This window comes from Beta vulgaris, chromosome 2 (genome assembly GCF_026745355.1).
Source record: "Beta vulgaris subsp. vulgaris cultivar EL10 chromosome 2, EL10.2, whole genome shotgun sequence".
In the NCBI taxonomy this organism is placed as follows: Eukaryota; Viridiplantae; Streptophyta; class Magnoliopsida; order Caryophyllales; family Amaranthaceae; genus Beta; species Beta vulgaris.
Window position 1 is genome coordinate 25,174,324 of NC_079203.1, and position 16,988 is coordinate 25,191,311.

The 16,988-nt window shown below is 36.9% G+C and overlaps 1 protein-coding gene across 3 annotated transcripts; it reads left to right on the plus strand.

The window, feature by feature from the left end:
* Positions 1 to 13,523: 13,523 nt before the first annotated feature.
* Positions 13,524 to 16,652, plus strand: LOC104906353 (auxin response factor 18). Of its 3 annotated transcripts, none has more exons than XM_057392555.1 (3): positions 13,524 to 13,861; positions 13,967 to 15,084; positions 15,577 to 16,652. In XM_057392555.1, the coding sequence occupies exons 2-3, from the start codon at positions 14,008 to 14,010 to the stop codon at positions 16,336 to 16,338; spliced, it is 1,839 nt and encodes a 612-aa protein (XP_057248538.1). In that variant the 5' UTR covers positions 13,524 to 13,861; positions 13,967 to 14,007; the 3' UTR covers positions 16,339 to 16,652. The 3 variants fall into 3 exon arrangements, with proteins under 3 accessions (XP_057248538.1, XP_057248539.1, XP_010693393.3); XM_057392556.1 differs by having other exon boundaries at positions 14,031 to 15,084; XM_010695091.4 differs by having other exon boundaries at positions 13,524 to 15,084.
* Positions 16,653 to 16,988: the final 336 nt, after the last annotated feature.

A 16,988-nucleotide genomic window follows, 5' to 3' on the forward strand; every position in this document is an offset into this window, starting at 1 on the left:
GGAAAAAGAGAGAAAGAAGGAGTGATTGAATGAAGATTTGAAGAACTGAAGAAGAGGAGTAAAAGACGAGGAGTCAAAGATTTTGAGAATTGAGATTTTCTTTCTTAGTTTATTAAAGTATCGAGTACGTGTGTGAGCACTGAGAAGGCCAGTTTTTAATTTTTTTCCTTGTTCTATTTTAAAAGCTAGAGGATTGGGCCCCTTTTAACCTTGGGCCCTTGGCCTTTGCCCCTTCAAACACCCCTCAGGGCCGGGCCTGGCTATGACTATAAATATAAATCAAGGGCAATCTCTGTCTCATGTAGGCATGTATCTCCCAAGACCTGTTTTCAGTCATGAACAACTTTATGTTGTCGTTTCCAGAGTTACGAGCAAAAAAATCTCAGATCCTTCCATTTGATAAAGAACACTGTTTGCGTGAAAATATGATAATGTAGTTTACAAGGAAGTGTTCGTTAACATACAAATTGATTTGGAAAGTTCATTTGTAATTTTTGTTCATCACCACTCATACTTTATGTTTTATGATTTTGTCTAATATGAGAAGTTAAGTCAATGTTATTATATGACTTTCTTTAAATATTTAATAAAGCATCATATTCCCGTGCATTATGCACGGGTCCTAAAACTAGTGGTACTAATAGAACAACATATCTATTACAATCCTGTTACTTAACTTGGGCCACAATTAAGTTTCTCCGCTAAATCTAGTTTCACATGTAATGGTTCCCATTAACTATTTTAACTCGTATGTTTACTGAATGTCACTCTCTTGACACTTGTGGCTTCAGTCAAATTAAAGAATAAATACCGTACCCACATATAAATGAACTTACTCAAGCTCTTCCAAAATCCAGTGAAACTGATAATTTTAAACTGTTATAACTTATAACAGACTCAAACACTTACATTACTTGAAATACCTAATTTTTTTTCCTCAAGTTTCTTGCCAAATTTCTAAGTTATAAGCTATATATTACAGTTAGGAATATGTTATATCCTCCAAAACCTCACGGATTACAAATCAAAATACTACGGGATAGAATTCATAAGTTGTAAAGAAATTGAAATTATTCACCTATTTAGGCTCAATATCAGTTTTGCTCGTTAACACCTACTTAAATTCATTTGTTGAACTCAAGTAATTCAACACGTAATTGCCATCTCTGAAATCACGAGGCTCCTTTTGTTTCCACGATCACAATCCAAAAGTTGATACGTCTTTTTATGACTACTAATCGTCAAGAAAAATCCAAGGCCGACGGCAATGCTCCTACACCACTCGACGACAGCATCAGGACTTTCAAATTCTGGACTGTTGTTGAAATACGAGTTATAGTTAATCCCATGACCAACACACTCCTGAATAAACAAAATCATCATTAATTATAAGAAAAAATCATCAATTAATTTTATTTACACATTAGTTTAACCAAATTAATCTTATTTCACACATAAGTTTAACCAAATTAATCTTATTTGACACATAAGTTTAACCAAATTAATCTTATTTCAAAGTCTTTAATTACTATTTAGTAGCTAATTGAAGTAAAATTTACCTATAATATAATAAATATTTAAACATTTAACATCAATATAATGATAATATTATAAAAATAACGTATCCATGGGCATAACATGTGGCCTGCATGTTTGTCTCATGGACACAACGTCTGCCCTAGATGTTGTGTCCATGGGGTGAGCGTTTGGCTCAGACGTTGGTGTTAGGAAATCGGTGTTGTAGTTTGATTAATGCGGAACAGAAAATCAATGAAATAATGAAGGTGAGAAAACTATAGAGATGAACAAACAAATAACACAAGGATTTACGTGGTTCAGTCAAATTTAACCTACATCCACAGGTGGGGAATTAGAGCTTCTTCACTATAATGGAGAAAATCAGAGAGAATAATACAAGGAGTCCTAAATCTAGAGGCTAAAAGTATTTCATAAATTGTGTTAATAATAATAAACACTAAGAGCCCTTTTATAATCATAAGGAACCCATACAAACCCTAAAAGATAACTTAAAAACGAAAAATATCAGAAAAAAACGCGTTCAGCCCCCGACCCGCAGGGTTTAGCCCGCGCCCACGGGTTTTCGAGTCCGGGACGAAACAACTTCGTCATTCTTTCGTAAAACGGGAGTAACTTTCTCGTTTCTTATCGTAATTTGGCATATGACTTATCGTTGGAAAGCTATTTGAACAAGCTATCACCTCCAATTTGAATCACATCAAAATCATTTATAGATTGAGAGATATGTGCATTCAAAGTTAGCCTTATGCCATTCACAAGATTTCAAACCTCATGGAATTTGATAAAAAAATTACCTCGTCAGAAGACATTGTTGTCATCGGTGATGATGGTGTTGGATTGGAAATATCAATTGGTGGTTAGTGATTTTAGGTAGTGGTGGAGAGAGAGAGAGTTGTAAAATGGTAAAATGATAAAATGAGAATTTGAAATTTTAAAATCAAGTAAAATGGTAAAATCATCCAAGGGTATAATGGTACATTCAAAGGGTAGTTGGGGCGATTTTAAGTAATTTCTAAACGACGAATACAAGTTCGGTGCATAAGAACTCTTATTACGTAAACTTTATTCCTTTTTTTGGTAAAATTTTGTTACACATTTTCACCATTTTACATAATAACTTGTTGTAGTTACATAATTCAACACTTTCTCACAACCACATTATCTATTCTATTTAAATATAAACAAAAAGGATCCACTTACACTCTCTCGCTTCCTTACATTGATTTATGTTGCTACTATATATAGGTAGATCCTAAGAAATCGGATGAAGTAGTCCTTTAATTTAATTTTACATTGGAATCCTTTTTATTTTCTTAAAATGTAATCATTTAGGAAGATTGATTGTGCAAGAGAAATATGATTAGAAATTAACCAAAATAGACAATTTGTTGGATAAAAGGTTAGTGCATAGTGTTTTCACATAAGCATTATCTATATCAAAACACAACCTTATATACTTTCTCTGTTTCTTTTTACTTGTAACTATTTGACTTTTATACTACTTACGAACTATACTTATTCTATCTTTCGTGATTCATAGTTGAGGAAAAGTATATTCATGTGATATCTTATTAGAACCGTCTCAATGTATATAATTTCCAAATATCTAATTTTTATAATATTTAAATATTGGTAAATAAAAATATTAAATATTATATATTTATATCTATACAAATATATTAAAAGTCGTGCAAAAACAAGAAACTGTGCCACGTGGCGCTCTCCCTAGGGTCTAGGGAGTTTTAGTTCATGTAATTCTTGTACAATAAAAAAATTAAGAAATTGCATGGTATAAGGTTTGATCTCGAGACCTCAAGTACATATATTAAAGTTTTAACCACTAGTCTAAGTTGTATTTAGTGTTACTGTGATAAAGTATTATATTAATAAATAAAATTTTTTTTATTCGGGACATAGTTCAGGCCTAATAACTAGTTTTACATTAAAAAGGGTGAAAATCAAACTATTGCGAGTTAAAAAAAGAAAGATTGAAGAATGTACATGAATTTTTTTTTTTTTTTTTTGAGGGACAAGGAAAAACGATAGAAATTAGCGACCTGATCCTATGCCGCAATAGCTGGCGACAATGAATCACTGCCTAGAATCTTTTTTATAGAAATATATTAAACAATGTCAAAAAAATTTACCAGAAAATTAGCACAGCATTGGGATTAGCATAGAACTTTGCATGGTGATTATCAAAAGAATAATGATGGATTAAATGTAGTATTGAAGAGTTTGTCGGTCAATGACTTAGTTCAGTTAGTTTTTAGGCAATGGGACAATTAAAAATTGAAGTCTCACACACTCGGCGAAAAGATTCTCCCGACTTTGAGACTTGGGTGTTTGAAATAAAGAGTAATTACAAGCTGCACGTTACTCACTGCTGTTTGTAACACACTATGAGGCACATGAGTGGGCTACATCTTTGCCTGTGGCTTTGGGCTTGGCGTGTTCTACGGAGATTGAAAAACACAAATGCTCCACTGTCAATCGTGTGTGATATTTTTTCTTCTGATTTTTAAGGATAAGTAAGATAAATGTTACTACTGAACTAACACTTAGTTTAGGTTTGTACGTCAAATTCTTGGAAGGGAGGGGATGGTATTGAGAATTAGACTAAGCAACATACTAATTACATACAATCAACACTAATCAACAACTAATGGAAATTGATGAAACTAAGCACAATAAGTAGAGCAATGAAAAAACAATGAATAACGTGGGAAAACACTGCAATGGGAGCAAACAACCCACCAAGCAAACACCTTTGATTAATGGTAACAATGATTGAAGATTACAAGCATTAATGAATGAGTTTAATGCTAGTTACTCTCTCCTCTTTCATCAAACTATAGAAAGATCTCAGTTTGTATGAATAATGTCCTAAAACATGAAAGAGGAGATGTACATAGTTTAGCGGGAAAAAACAATTCAATGGTCGAGATTAAAGCTCAAACACTGTAAGAAAATCCCGACAGATCTGGGTTGCCCGGACGGACTCGAGAAATCACATGTCCGTGTGCAGGGTTGCACTAACATTTTGCCTTGATGAGCAGAAAAAACAGCAGCAGGACTGCTTCCCGCCCGGTCCAAAAAGGTGTCTGCCAAGATGCAGAGGGTGCCAAATATTCTACCTTGAAGCTGGAAACCGCCCACCCGCCCGGGCTCAATTCCTCCCGCTTGGGCCCCCATGCGCTGCAACATCAAACAGAACGACCGAACGCTCGCCTGGAGACAAAATCACCTGGGTTGAGCCACCCGTCCAGGAATAAGGACAACCAGCCCGGGCTTCCTTGTGCTTAGCTCATTCTTCGCTTGCTTCCATTATTTGCACAACTCCAAATGTTACTCCAACAATCTCCCAATTGGAGTTGGGCAAACCGAATATAAATTATCAAGGTAATACCATATATAACCCAAAAAAACATCGTCATCCAAACCCATTTCCACCAACGATGCTTACTCCCTTCATTTAGCATTCAAGACCAATTGAGGTCCAACACAACCTCAATTTCTCACTGGAAACCACTTTATTGAGCATGTCTACCGAATTCTTTGAATTGACAATCTTCCTCAAAACCCATACACCATCATATACAAAACTCCTAGTGTAGTGGTAGTGCCTTTTGTGTGATTGGTTCGGTAGTGAAACATAGGATTTTTAGCCAATTGAACCGCAATTTGGTTATCACTATGCAACACACATTATTGTTGTTGCTTCATACCCATTTCGTCAAGGAAATTCTTCAACCATTCTATCTCCTTACCTGCCTCTGACATAGCCACATACTCAGACTCCATAGTAGACCTGAAGACACACTTTTGAAGCTTGGACATTAAACTAATGGTCGTACCAACAATAGTGAAAGCATACCCCGAAGTGCTCTTACTTGAATTAACACCCAGCCTCCCCCCCCCCCTAACTCGGCATCAAAAACCCTTTCAAGATCACTTCTTTTCTTACAAAACAAAGAGCCATAGAATAACTACCTACACAAGTACCTTATAAGCCATTTCACGGCTTCCCAATGTTGCTTAGCCTGATTTGCCATGAACCTACTCACAGCTCCCACCGCATGAGTGATGTAGAGCCTTGTGAACAGCATAGCATACATCATGCTACAAATGATCAAAGCATAAGGAACAATGGTCATTGCTCCTTTTTCTTTATCTGTTTTGGGTGAATCTTCCTTTAACAACATGAGATCAGCAGAAAGAGGGGAACCCTGAGGCTTCGTATCAACCATGTTGAATCTCTTTAGCACCTTCTTGACATACTCCTCGTGAGACAACCTCAACACACCCATCGATTTATCCCTCAAAATTCTCGTGCCAAGTATTAGCTCTGCCTCACCCAAGTTTTATATCTCAAACTTCTTTGATAATTTTTCTTTCAAATTGTTTACAAGATCCATGTAAGTACCTGCAATAAGCATATCATCAACATATAGAATCAAATAGATACAACCATTTACTTATCTTTGAAAGTATCAATAATGATCTTTATCCGATCTCACTAAACCATTTCTAAGCATGAACATGTCAAACTTTTTGTACCATTGCCTTGGAGATTGGTTCAACCCACATAAGGTCTTCACAAGATTAATTACACACCAAGTTCTCTTTGACCCTTGTGGTTGCTTCATGTAGAGATCCTCTTCTGAATCCCCATGTAAGAATGTCGTTTTTCACATCCATTTGCTCAAGAAAAAGATTTTCGAAAGCCACTATTGCCAACAAGATTCTAACAACCGGAGCAAAAATGTCTTGATATTCAATTCCTTCTTCCTGTTAAAAACCCTTTACCGCAAGCCTTACCTTGAAACGGGTAGTGCCATTGGTTCATCGTTCTTTCGAAAGATCCACTTTGTTCAATAGTGCTCTCTTTCCCATGAGTAGTTCACACAATACCCAAGTCTTGTTTCTCACTAATGTGTCCATCTCATCTTTCATGGCTTTCTTCTACTTATACGATTCACTAGACTTCATTGCTTCACCATAGTACTCTAGTTCACCCGCATCGGTCAACAACAAATAGTGCAATGAGGGAGAATATCGTTTTGGTGGCTTAATAGACCTTGAAGATGTCCTCACTCCAGGAGTGAAGCTAGCTTATGGAGTGCTTGGTTCACCATGAACCTCATATATAATCTAGGTCATCAAGAGGATCATCCTCCAAATCACTAGATTCAATAACATTAAGAGCTTGAACATTGTGTTGAGGAGCTTGAACATCATTAACCCTAATCATTTCCCGCTTTTCCCCAATCCATCCTCTCTCAATGGAATCTTCACCAAAATTATCCTTATATAAGGATTTCTCATCAAATGTCACATAATAATGCCTAATCACAACACATTTCTTAGGATCCCAAATAAGATACCCATATTTTTCACAACCATATCATATGAACTAGCATTTAATGGCCTTTGGTTCGAGCTTATCACGCTTTTTGGATTGAATATAAATAATAACACACTAAAAGTTCTCAACTCTGGAAGACATACCTCTTTACCACTCTAAAATTCATTTGGAATCTTAAACTTCAAACACTAGGTTCGTGATTGGTCAACTATGTTACGGTGCTCACGACATCGGCCCAAAAGCACTTAGGAAGACCCACATGGACTGTCATGCTCCTTGCCATCTCAAGAAGTGTTTTATGCATTCTTTCCGCTACCCCGTTTTGACGAGGTTTCCCCGGAATAGTCCTTAACAAAATAATGCCATGCTCTTGACAATGTTTTCTGTAAGCTTTCAACTCAAACTCACCTCCATTATCATAATTGATACTCTTTATCTTCTTACCCAATTGATTATGAACTTCTGCCTTCCAAACCTTAAAGGTTTCATACACCTCGGACTTGTGATTCATGAAGTAACTCCAAACTTTTCGGTCAAGTCATTAATGAAGGTCACAAAGTACCGTGAGCCACCAAGATAATTGATTGGAGAAAGACCTCATACATCCGTGTGCACTAACGTAGCTTCTCATCTTTCAAATACTTTTGGTTTCCGTGAAGGACACTTTCTTTTGCTTCCTAATTAAGGACACAACTATCACAAAATTCCATGTCGATTGATTTCAAACCCGGCAACTTACCCTTTGAAGATAGAATCTTCATCCCTTCCCTACTCATGTGCACAAGCCTTGTATGTAGCTTTGTGTCCATTCCATGGTTGTAGCAATGATTCTTTTACACCTTATGATTGTGTATAAAGTGTCAGTTTTAGAGCCACGAGCCACCACCATAGCTCCTTTGGACACCTTCCAAACACTGTCACCAAAATGTATCTATAACCACATGAGTCCAAATGACCCACCAAGATCAAAATCTTTTTTAATTTGGGTATAAAAAGAACATTTTGAAGTTTTCATAGGCTCCCACTTGAAGTCTTGATCATAACTTTCACTTTCTCCATAATATCCAAAGGTTCATCATCGGCTAGATAAATGTTCCCCAACTTACCACCGTTGAAGTTGCGAAATAGCTCCTTGCATGAAGAAGAATGAAAGAAGCTCCTGAAGCAAGGATCCAAGACTCAATTGGGCTATCAACACTCAAGATCAAAGCATCACCAAGTTCATCGGATGTAACACTAACGGATGAACATGCATCATCCAAATTCTTATGATTTACACCACCCTTCTTCTTGGATTTGGGTCACTCTCTTTTGGTATGCCTCTTATGTAGGCGTGTTTTTATTTCGCCTACGCGGGATGAACAAGTATTTGACTACCTCATTAAGATTTTATTGAAGACGTTTTGAAGTCGCCAACAAGTCTTTAGAAGAATACTCATAAATCTAATTGGATATGGGAAATCGTAGGGACAAATTAAGGACTTATCCAATGTAGATTTTCCCGTCCTGACTCCACATATGGTCAATGAACCAAAGATTGAGTTTGGGGGTAAGGTAATATATGATTAATATAATATGCATATATATGAATAATAAATGAATAAAAGAGAGAAAGGACAAAGGCACGAATTTATATTAAAGATCTACATCATAAAAGAAATCGTTGGTAACTTCAACATTAAAAAAATAGATTTATTCAAGGACCCTCAGGATTATACTGTGGCTTGGGACTGCGAGATTGACAAACTATGGGATAAGCAATTGTGAAACCTGAAATCTAACGTGTGTGTATGTTTGAAAAAAAGTGTTTGTGTTTGCCAGTATGAATTTTGTAGAGAGGTTTTGTAAGGAGGTTTATAAAATACTAGAGATGTAAAGCTGAAGTGTTGTGTGGAAAAACATATGAAAATCGTACGGAAATCAAGACCTATTTATAGAGAAAAGTAAATTGTGCTTCACGTGCCAGCTACACTAGGCACAGGAGGCTGTGTGACGCACAATCACACGTGTTAGGCGCACATTGGTGCGTTTGACGCATCATGCCCAATCAGCTTCGTAAATGTGGTATGCGATTTTAAAAAGATAAGAAAGAAAAATGTGTCACCTAGAGGAGTGTGCCACGCGCACAACTCTGTGTGACACATAATGCCACGTGTTAGGTGCAAATTGGTGCACCTGACACAAGTGCACAATGGTGCGCCTGATGCACCAAGGTGCGCTTGACGCACTTGTGTGCACCTTTGACAACTCTCTATGAAACACGTTTTGACAATTTTCTATCATCTTTTAAGTAGAAAATCTAATTTAATTTTGAAAACGTATTTGAAAATATTTTTTATTAAAATAAAATAATTAATTATAATGGGTAGTCAATTATTGGACTTTTTTCAAAGAATTGAGCTCAAAATGCAATTAATTGTGTGTAATAATTAATAGGGCTTTACAATAGGAATTGAGGACTTTTCAAAATAGTTTTTGTGTGGCTTTTCATATTGATCTACCCTTGGGTCGGGCCAATTAAGATCACAATATGTTTCATCATTAGATTTTTAAATGGGGAGATATGATTATGTGTTTACAGATGCCCCACTTTGAATGAGGTTCAGGAAATCGAAAATCAAAGTATACAGTGTCGGGACGGAGAATGATTCTAAACACTCTATGGTTTAGAACTGATATATTTATACGTCAGTCTCTAAAAAACAAAGTTAGTTTGCATAACAATAACCACAAGAAATCTGGTTACATGTAGAAGAAGATGTTAGTAGATAGGTTCAAATAACTCAGACAAAGCACATAACACTAGTAGAATAAATGCTATTTGCTGCAGTGGTATTGCTGCGGTTTTACCGATACGCAGCAATATATCACGTAAAAAGAAAAGAAAAAACAAAAAATAACCATATTGCTGCGGTTTCGGCCAAAAACCGCAGCAATATATTTTCAACGGAATTTTTTTGAAACTTTTTGACTATTTGACCAAATATATTGCTGCGGTTTCTAGAAAGAACCGCAACAATATATTAAAAAAATATTAAAAAATATTATTTGAACCTATTGCTGCGGAACCTACATAAAACCGCAGCAATATGTTTTTAAAATTATAATGAAACGGCCCAAGTAGGGTTTCTCTCACTCTCTCTCGACCTCTCTTCCTCCCATCTTTTTCACGCCTCCACTTATCTTCTCTCTCTCTCCTCTAACCTTCTCAATCACGCCACGCCTCCTCTCATCTTCTCTCTCTTCTCCCATCATCTTCTCTCTCTCCTCTAACGCTCTCAGTCACGCCGGACGTCCTTCGAAATCAACGTCGTCTTTCGAAATCGCAAAACTCGCAAGGTCGACGTTGATTTCGAAAAGTCCCTCGCCAAACTCGCAAGATCTTTCGCCAAATTCGCGAGGTCGCTCGCCAGATTCGCAAGTCCCTCGCCAAAATCGCAAGGTCTTTCGCCAAATTTGCGAGGTTGCTCGCCAGATTCGCAAGGTCGACCGTTCATTGTTCGTTCGTTCCTCGACATGCTCTCGTGGGTCGCTCGCCAGATTCATAAGGTCGCCGTCGACCGTTCGGTTTGCGTTCGTTGCTCCACAGATTCGCCAGATTCAAGTAGTCGTTTGTCGCCGTTTTGGGTCGCCGTTGTTGGTTGCCGTTGTGGGTCGCCGGTGTGAGTTGCTGTTGTGGTTTTCTAAGTTCTAAAATTTTCGTTCGTTGTTTTCAAATTTGTTATTTGTTACTGTTATTATGTACAATTTATCAATTTTTCAGTTTTAGTTGTAAGTGTTTTTTTTTCATTTTATTTATTTATTTATTGTATTATTTATGTAACTAGTTTTTTTTATCATTATATATTAATAATATTCATATGTCATTTCATTTTCAATTCATATGCAAATTTTGTGGATAGTGGATTTGTTTGTTGCCTGATTTTTATTTTTCAAATGTGATTGCAAAATGAAAAAAAAAATTTTTTTTTTTTTGGTTACCAGTTTTGGGCCAAAATCGCAGCAATAGTTTGACATATTGCTGCGGTTTTGGCCCAAAACCGCAGCAATACTCTCTGTTAATATGTAATACATAAAAATATTGTTGGGGTTTGGCACTTTTTAATACCTACTGCTGCCCCCTTAATTACTGCGCGCCCAAAACCGCAGCAATATGGCACTTTTTAACCGCAGCAAATAGCATTTATTCTACTAGTGTAATGATGCAAAGATGTAAACTTAGACTCTCTAAGGATACATGTGATGCAATGCAAGGATTAAGAAGCTAAGTAAGATGACACGTCATACAAGGTTAGTGTCATGGACGACTAGGATATATACAATGCAATGCAAAGTCAGGATTTTGAGAGGTTATGAGATCTGGATATATAGAAAGATAGAATGATTAAAAAATAGATTGAATTATTTTCGAAAACTGTTCTTAGTAAATATTCGGTGTCTATAAACGAGGTCTTCATATTATAACTTTTTGAGAGTTTAATTTGATTTGAAGGAACCACCACATTTAGGAAGCCCCCACTTTGGGTAAGCTTGTCTTCAATTTGGCATGTACTTGATCTGATATTGAAATGTTGTTAATCTTTCTTGAGTGTTCAGAGTTTTCATTAGGGATTTTCCTTGAGAAGTAATTTACGCAAAGTCAGATATCGCCAGAGACCATGAAATTGTCGGAGAGTCCTTCAGGGAAAAAGAGAGTTTAGATTGAATAATGAAAAAGTTTAATATTTGCGACATAAGTAAATGTAGGTGGGAAAAGGCTTTGATGAGGCTATGTTCAGACTAGAGTCTATGTTAGGATCTCGAAAGAAGATTATGCTCCTAAATTCTAGAAAGTCAAATTAATAGACCATGAATAATTTGTTTTCATTTTAGCGGTTGCACCTCAAGATGTAGATTCCTACGTATCCTTGCAGAATCAGATCATTCGTAATTCTGAATTTGATTTCATTTTTTTTATTATATTTTTTTTGTGCCCTAACTTTTACCTAGGCCGCACTTTCGGGTTTTCAACCTAGCGGGCTTCGACATACCTTGAAGAATGAGTTATATGCTTGATGAAAAGTTCAAAGGTTTGATGAATGATAAAGGCTTAAATGATTCAGTTAATGTAAAGATCATGGATTTGAATTATATAGGCTTTAAGGATTTTTGATGGATTGAAGGATTTTGGAATGAGGGATGGAACGTGTGTACAAGCCCCCTAGTTAGACTTTCTATGTCTTTACCTTTGGATTTTTCTTTTTTCATACTTTGATTTATTTTTTTACTTTATATTTTTGCGTGCCATTGATCTTTTTTTTTTTTACGTAGTAAGGCTTGCACACAAGCTATGGTTATGAGTATTGGAAGGTTTGAAGATTATTTATTGATTGGAAATAAATTGAACAGGCTTACTAAAACTAAAGTACTAAATAAAATAGACTCGACAAGAAAGAAAATAAAGGAGCTAAGGGAGGGATTCTGCGACTCAAGTACTCAACGTAGAAAAATTGCGCTAAACGACTAAGCTCCTTGCACTGTTGAGACGATGCCTAAGGGGTTGTTGTCGTTGTTAACTTTTGCTGCAGGCGGAGCTGAAAGTTTGCCACTATCAACCATATCATGTAAAGCATTCTTTAAGGCCCAACACATAGATGTTCTGTTTCCATTCCCTCAGTGGTACTTGCAATAGGCATTAGGGTTCCACTTCTTGGGCCTGTTTTTTGGGTGCAGGGATGGAGTAGAATCGATAAGTTGTATTGCTCCTTTTCGATGAAGCATATTAAAGGCTTCTTCTAAATTCATGCCCAAAAGCTAGACCAAATAGAACACTAATTACTTGTAATTAACTAATCAGCAACTAATGGACATTGATGAAACTAAGCACGATAAGGAAGCAATGAAAAGCATAACAAATAACGTTGGAAAATCCGAGGATCGGGAGAAAAAAATCCACCAAGCAAGTACTTTTGATTAATTGTGATAATGAATGAATATTACAAGATTAATGGATAAGTTTAAAGTTATTTTCTCTCTCATCTTTTAGTAAACCTAGAAAGTTCTCAGTGTGTGAATAATGTCCTAAAACATGAAAGAGATGGATTTATATAGTCTAGGGGGGCAAAACAATCAAGGGATCAAGATTGAAGCTCAATTAAACTCGTGAAAACCCTAACAGAACTGGGTTGCCCGGACGGGTTCGAGAAATAGCCCGTCCGGGTGCAGGGTTGCACTAACATTCTGCCTCGACGAGCAGAAACAACATCATTAGGAACGCCCGCCAGGGTCGAGGGTCACCCGCCCGAATTCAGGGGGTGCCAAACATTCTGCCTTGAAGCTGGAAACTGGTCACCCATCCAGTCTCAATTTTGCCTGTCAGTCCCCGTGTGCTGCAGATGAGTGAGCACTCACCTAGAGACAACAATACCTTGGTCGAGCCGCCCGTTCGATCATGAGGATTGTCTTCTGTAGCTCCGTTGCGCTGTGCTCATTCTTCACTTGCTTCCATTGTTTGCACAACTTTACATGTTACCCAACAAATAATAAGAGAAATCTTACCTACAAAGAACTTGGAGTGACGTTTGATCGCATGACCTATTAATCGTGTGTTATATGACTTATATCTCCTAAATATTAATGCTTATACCCGGCCAAAAAGAAAAATATTACACTCACTCTTTCCCCACTTTTTCATGTCAAACAGTCAAAGCCCCCAACCCCAATGTCTCTAATCTCTCTCTCTCTTCCTCCTAATTTCTTAACCTTTCCCCTTCTTAAACAGTACATCGCTACTTCTCTGTCGGTATTCCACAACAAAGCTTCACAATATTTACAGTAAACTCTGTCCCCACTTATTCTCCAGAGAAAATTCTGGTAATATAGCCTTTTGTTTCTTGATTCCAAAGATTGCATGAACTGATAAAGAAAATTTCTTACTCTTTATATTTAATCAGTCTTGAAGATCCTGAAGCAAAGGTACAGTATTTTGTGGATTACATGCTGATTGGTTAGAAAAGTTGAAATTTGTTTAAAAAAACTAAATTAACTTTAGTACCCTCTTAATCTTGATTATTGAAGCAGAAAGAAGAAGAAAAAAGGGTTTTCTTAATACGTGGAATGTGATGATTAATGCTATGTTTCCCAGGAAAGAATCCATGAATGAAGTAGAATGTTGCTTGGATCCTCAGCTATGGCATGCTTGTGCAGGAGGTATGGTCCAAATGCCAGTAATTAATTCTAAGGTGATTTATTTTCCTCAAGGCCACATTGAGCATGCTCAAGTAAACATTGATCTTAGAAAATACCCAAAAATACCTCCATTAATTCCATGTAAAATCATTGGAATTAAGTATTTAGCTAATTATGAAAGTGATGAAGTTTATGCCAAAGTTAGGTTGGTACCTTTAAGGGGCAATGAATTTGATACTACTTGTGATGATGGGTTTGTTGGGAATAATGAAATGGAAGAAGGGTCAGAAAAACCTGTTTCTTTTGCTAAAACCTTGACTCAATCTGATGCTAACAATGGTGGAGGATTTTCGGTTCCTCGGTATTGTGCCGAAACTATCTTCCCAAGATTAGATTATTCAGCCGAACCCCCTGTTCAAACTATCCTGGCTAAGGATGTTCATGGGGTAACCTGGAAATTTAGGCATATATATAGAGGAACTCCTAGGAGACATCTTCTTACGACAGGTTGGAGTAATTTCGTTAATCAGAAGAAGCTCATTGCTGGGGATTCGATTGTTTTCCTAAGGACGGAAAATGGGGATTTGTTCGTTGGGATTCGGAGGCCTAAGAGAGAACTGTTAACTTGTGGTTCCGCATATGGTGGATTTGCTGCTTTCCTTAGGAATGAAGAGAACAATAAGATTATGGCTCGAAATCTCGAGGGGATGAATTCTGGTAACAATACTGAGAAAGTGCGAGCGGAATCTGTAGTTGAAGCTGCATATCTTGCTGCAGATGGTAAACCATTTGAGGTAGTTTACTATCCAAGAGCAAGTACACCAGAGTTCTTTGTCAAAACTGCAGCTGTCAGGGCTGCAATGCGTTTACAGTGGTGTGCTGGAATGAGATTTAAGATGGCTTTTGAGACTGAGGATTCGTCCCGCATTAGCTGGTTTATGGGGACTGTATCTTGTGTTCAGGTTGTTGATCATGTTCATTGGCCCAACTCACCCTGGCGCCTTCTTCAGGTACCTTGAATATTTTCTTATTCTCTACTCTGCAATTTATCTCAAATATATCTGGATATATTATCACTATGATTAAGGTTGGAATTTTGATATTAAAACCATGAAGATGGAACTTTAAGAATTAGCTATCATGTGGTTCAGTTGATTTTTTTTACAGGATGCTTAAGTTGTTGAAGATCTTCAACATAATGATGCGCACTTATTCCTATATGTTGCTAGTTTATTTTTGTCCCTTTTTTTTCGTTATTTTCAGTCGGTAGGTGTTAGTTTTAAATTGTTTTGTTCCTATTTTTTTATTTACTAAAAAAAGTTTCTGAAAACCAAAATAAGTGATTTATAGTATATCAATAGTATAAGAGCTAAAGTGTTGCAGATATTTTGAACCGTAGGAAATACTAAAAGTTATCCTCGATACACCTTAAGAAGGGTGTTGTATTTTTTATTGTTCTTGTCCATATTGCTAACAGGTTGGTGAAAATATGGGGTTTTCAGGTTGCTTGGGATGAACCCGATCTACTACAAAATGTAAAGCGAGTGAACCCATGGTCGGTTGAATCAGTAGCAAGCATGCCAACAGTCCATATGTCTCCATTTTCGCCTCCTAGAAAGAAGCTAAGGGTTTCTCAAGTTCCGGAAATCCCTTTTGCTGACCAATATCTGCTGCCAACATTTCCTAATAGCGCTTATAATCCTAGCGGCTCCGTATTTGGTTTAGCAGAGGTCCCTGCAGGTGTACAGGGCGCCAGGCATGCTCACTTCAGGCAATTCTTGTCAGATCATCTAAACAAAGTAAATTACTCAAGTCTTCTTACAAATGGACCCGAGCTAAAATCTCTTCATTGTGGCATTTCAGCAAAGCACAAAATCAGAGAAAACATATCGTCGTTCCTTACAATGGCAACCCTCAAAGAAAGTCCTAAGGAAAATGATATGTTGACACCAAAATTTATGCTTTTCGGGAAACCTATTTTAACAAAGCAGCAAATTTCTCAAAGCTCTTCCAGCGACTCAATGAGGACAGTATCAGACAGCAATTTAGAGAAGACAGGTAACAATGCTTCCGAAGATTCTAATGATACATTGAACAAGCCTTCTGGTGGAAATTTTCCTTGTAAAGTTTTTATGGAGTCAGAGGATGTTGGCAACACTCTAAGCCTGTCTTCCCTTGGCACTTATGATGGCTTGTATAAGAAGATCGCCCATCATATTTGGCAGGGAAAGATCCTAGAAGCAGAGCAATGTGCTCTGTCGTAGATGCCTCAACGTGGGTACAGTCGTCACTTGCTCTTGACGTTTTGGGAAATACAGGCATAGCTTGGAAGCTCAATGTAGATTTTCGACCGCAATGGTGGTTACTTGTGAATCAACCTCACGTTCATTATTTGCTTTAGGCGATACTTCTTGCTGTTGTTATTCATTTGATACATGTAAGATCTCGAATCTACCACTGTTTTGTAAAGGAAATGGCTCCCATCCATTTCAGGATGTGTGGCCCTGAAATGGCAAGGAGCCCATTCCGCTACTTAATTCCAAGATTTTTCTTATATAAGTATATGTTCAGCTTTAAATCTTTGCTACATTAGTTCATCGTCTTTCTTAAGCAGGAAATGAGAAGATGGTTGATAGCATTAGATTGCCAAATATGGTAATGTAGTTCAAATTCCCGTTGGTCCTTTCCACTTCCCAATTCATACCAAGATAAAAAGGCAAATTAAAAATCAGGCTAGTGACAGAAGGTTATGTGGATAACAGGATTGCATAAAGTCAAAAAATGTCCTTACTATCTTTTTTTTTTTATGCAGAAAGAGAGGTACAACCTCAGGAAATAAACGCAAAAATTAAAACAACATAAACATAAACTAGGGAGGCACAAAACGTGGTAAAGCCACTATGTCCTCAAACAA

Bases quoted from the DNA above. Each gene is read 5' to 3' on its own strand.
- LOC104906353 (XM_010695091.4), top strand. From the start codon at position 14,008: ATGATTAATGCTATGTTTCCCAGGAAAGAATCCATGAATGAAGTAGAA. The intron at 15,085-15,576 runs GTACCTTGAATA...TGGGGTTTTCAG, and splicing joins CACCCTGGCGCCTTCTTCAG to GTTGCTTGGGATGAACCCGA.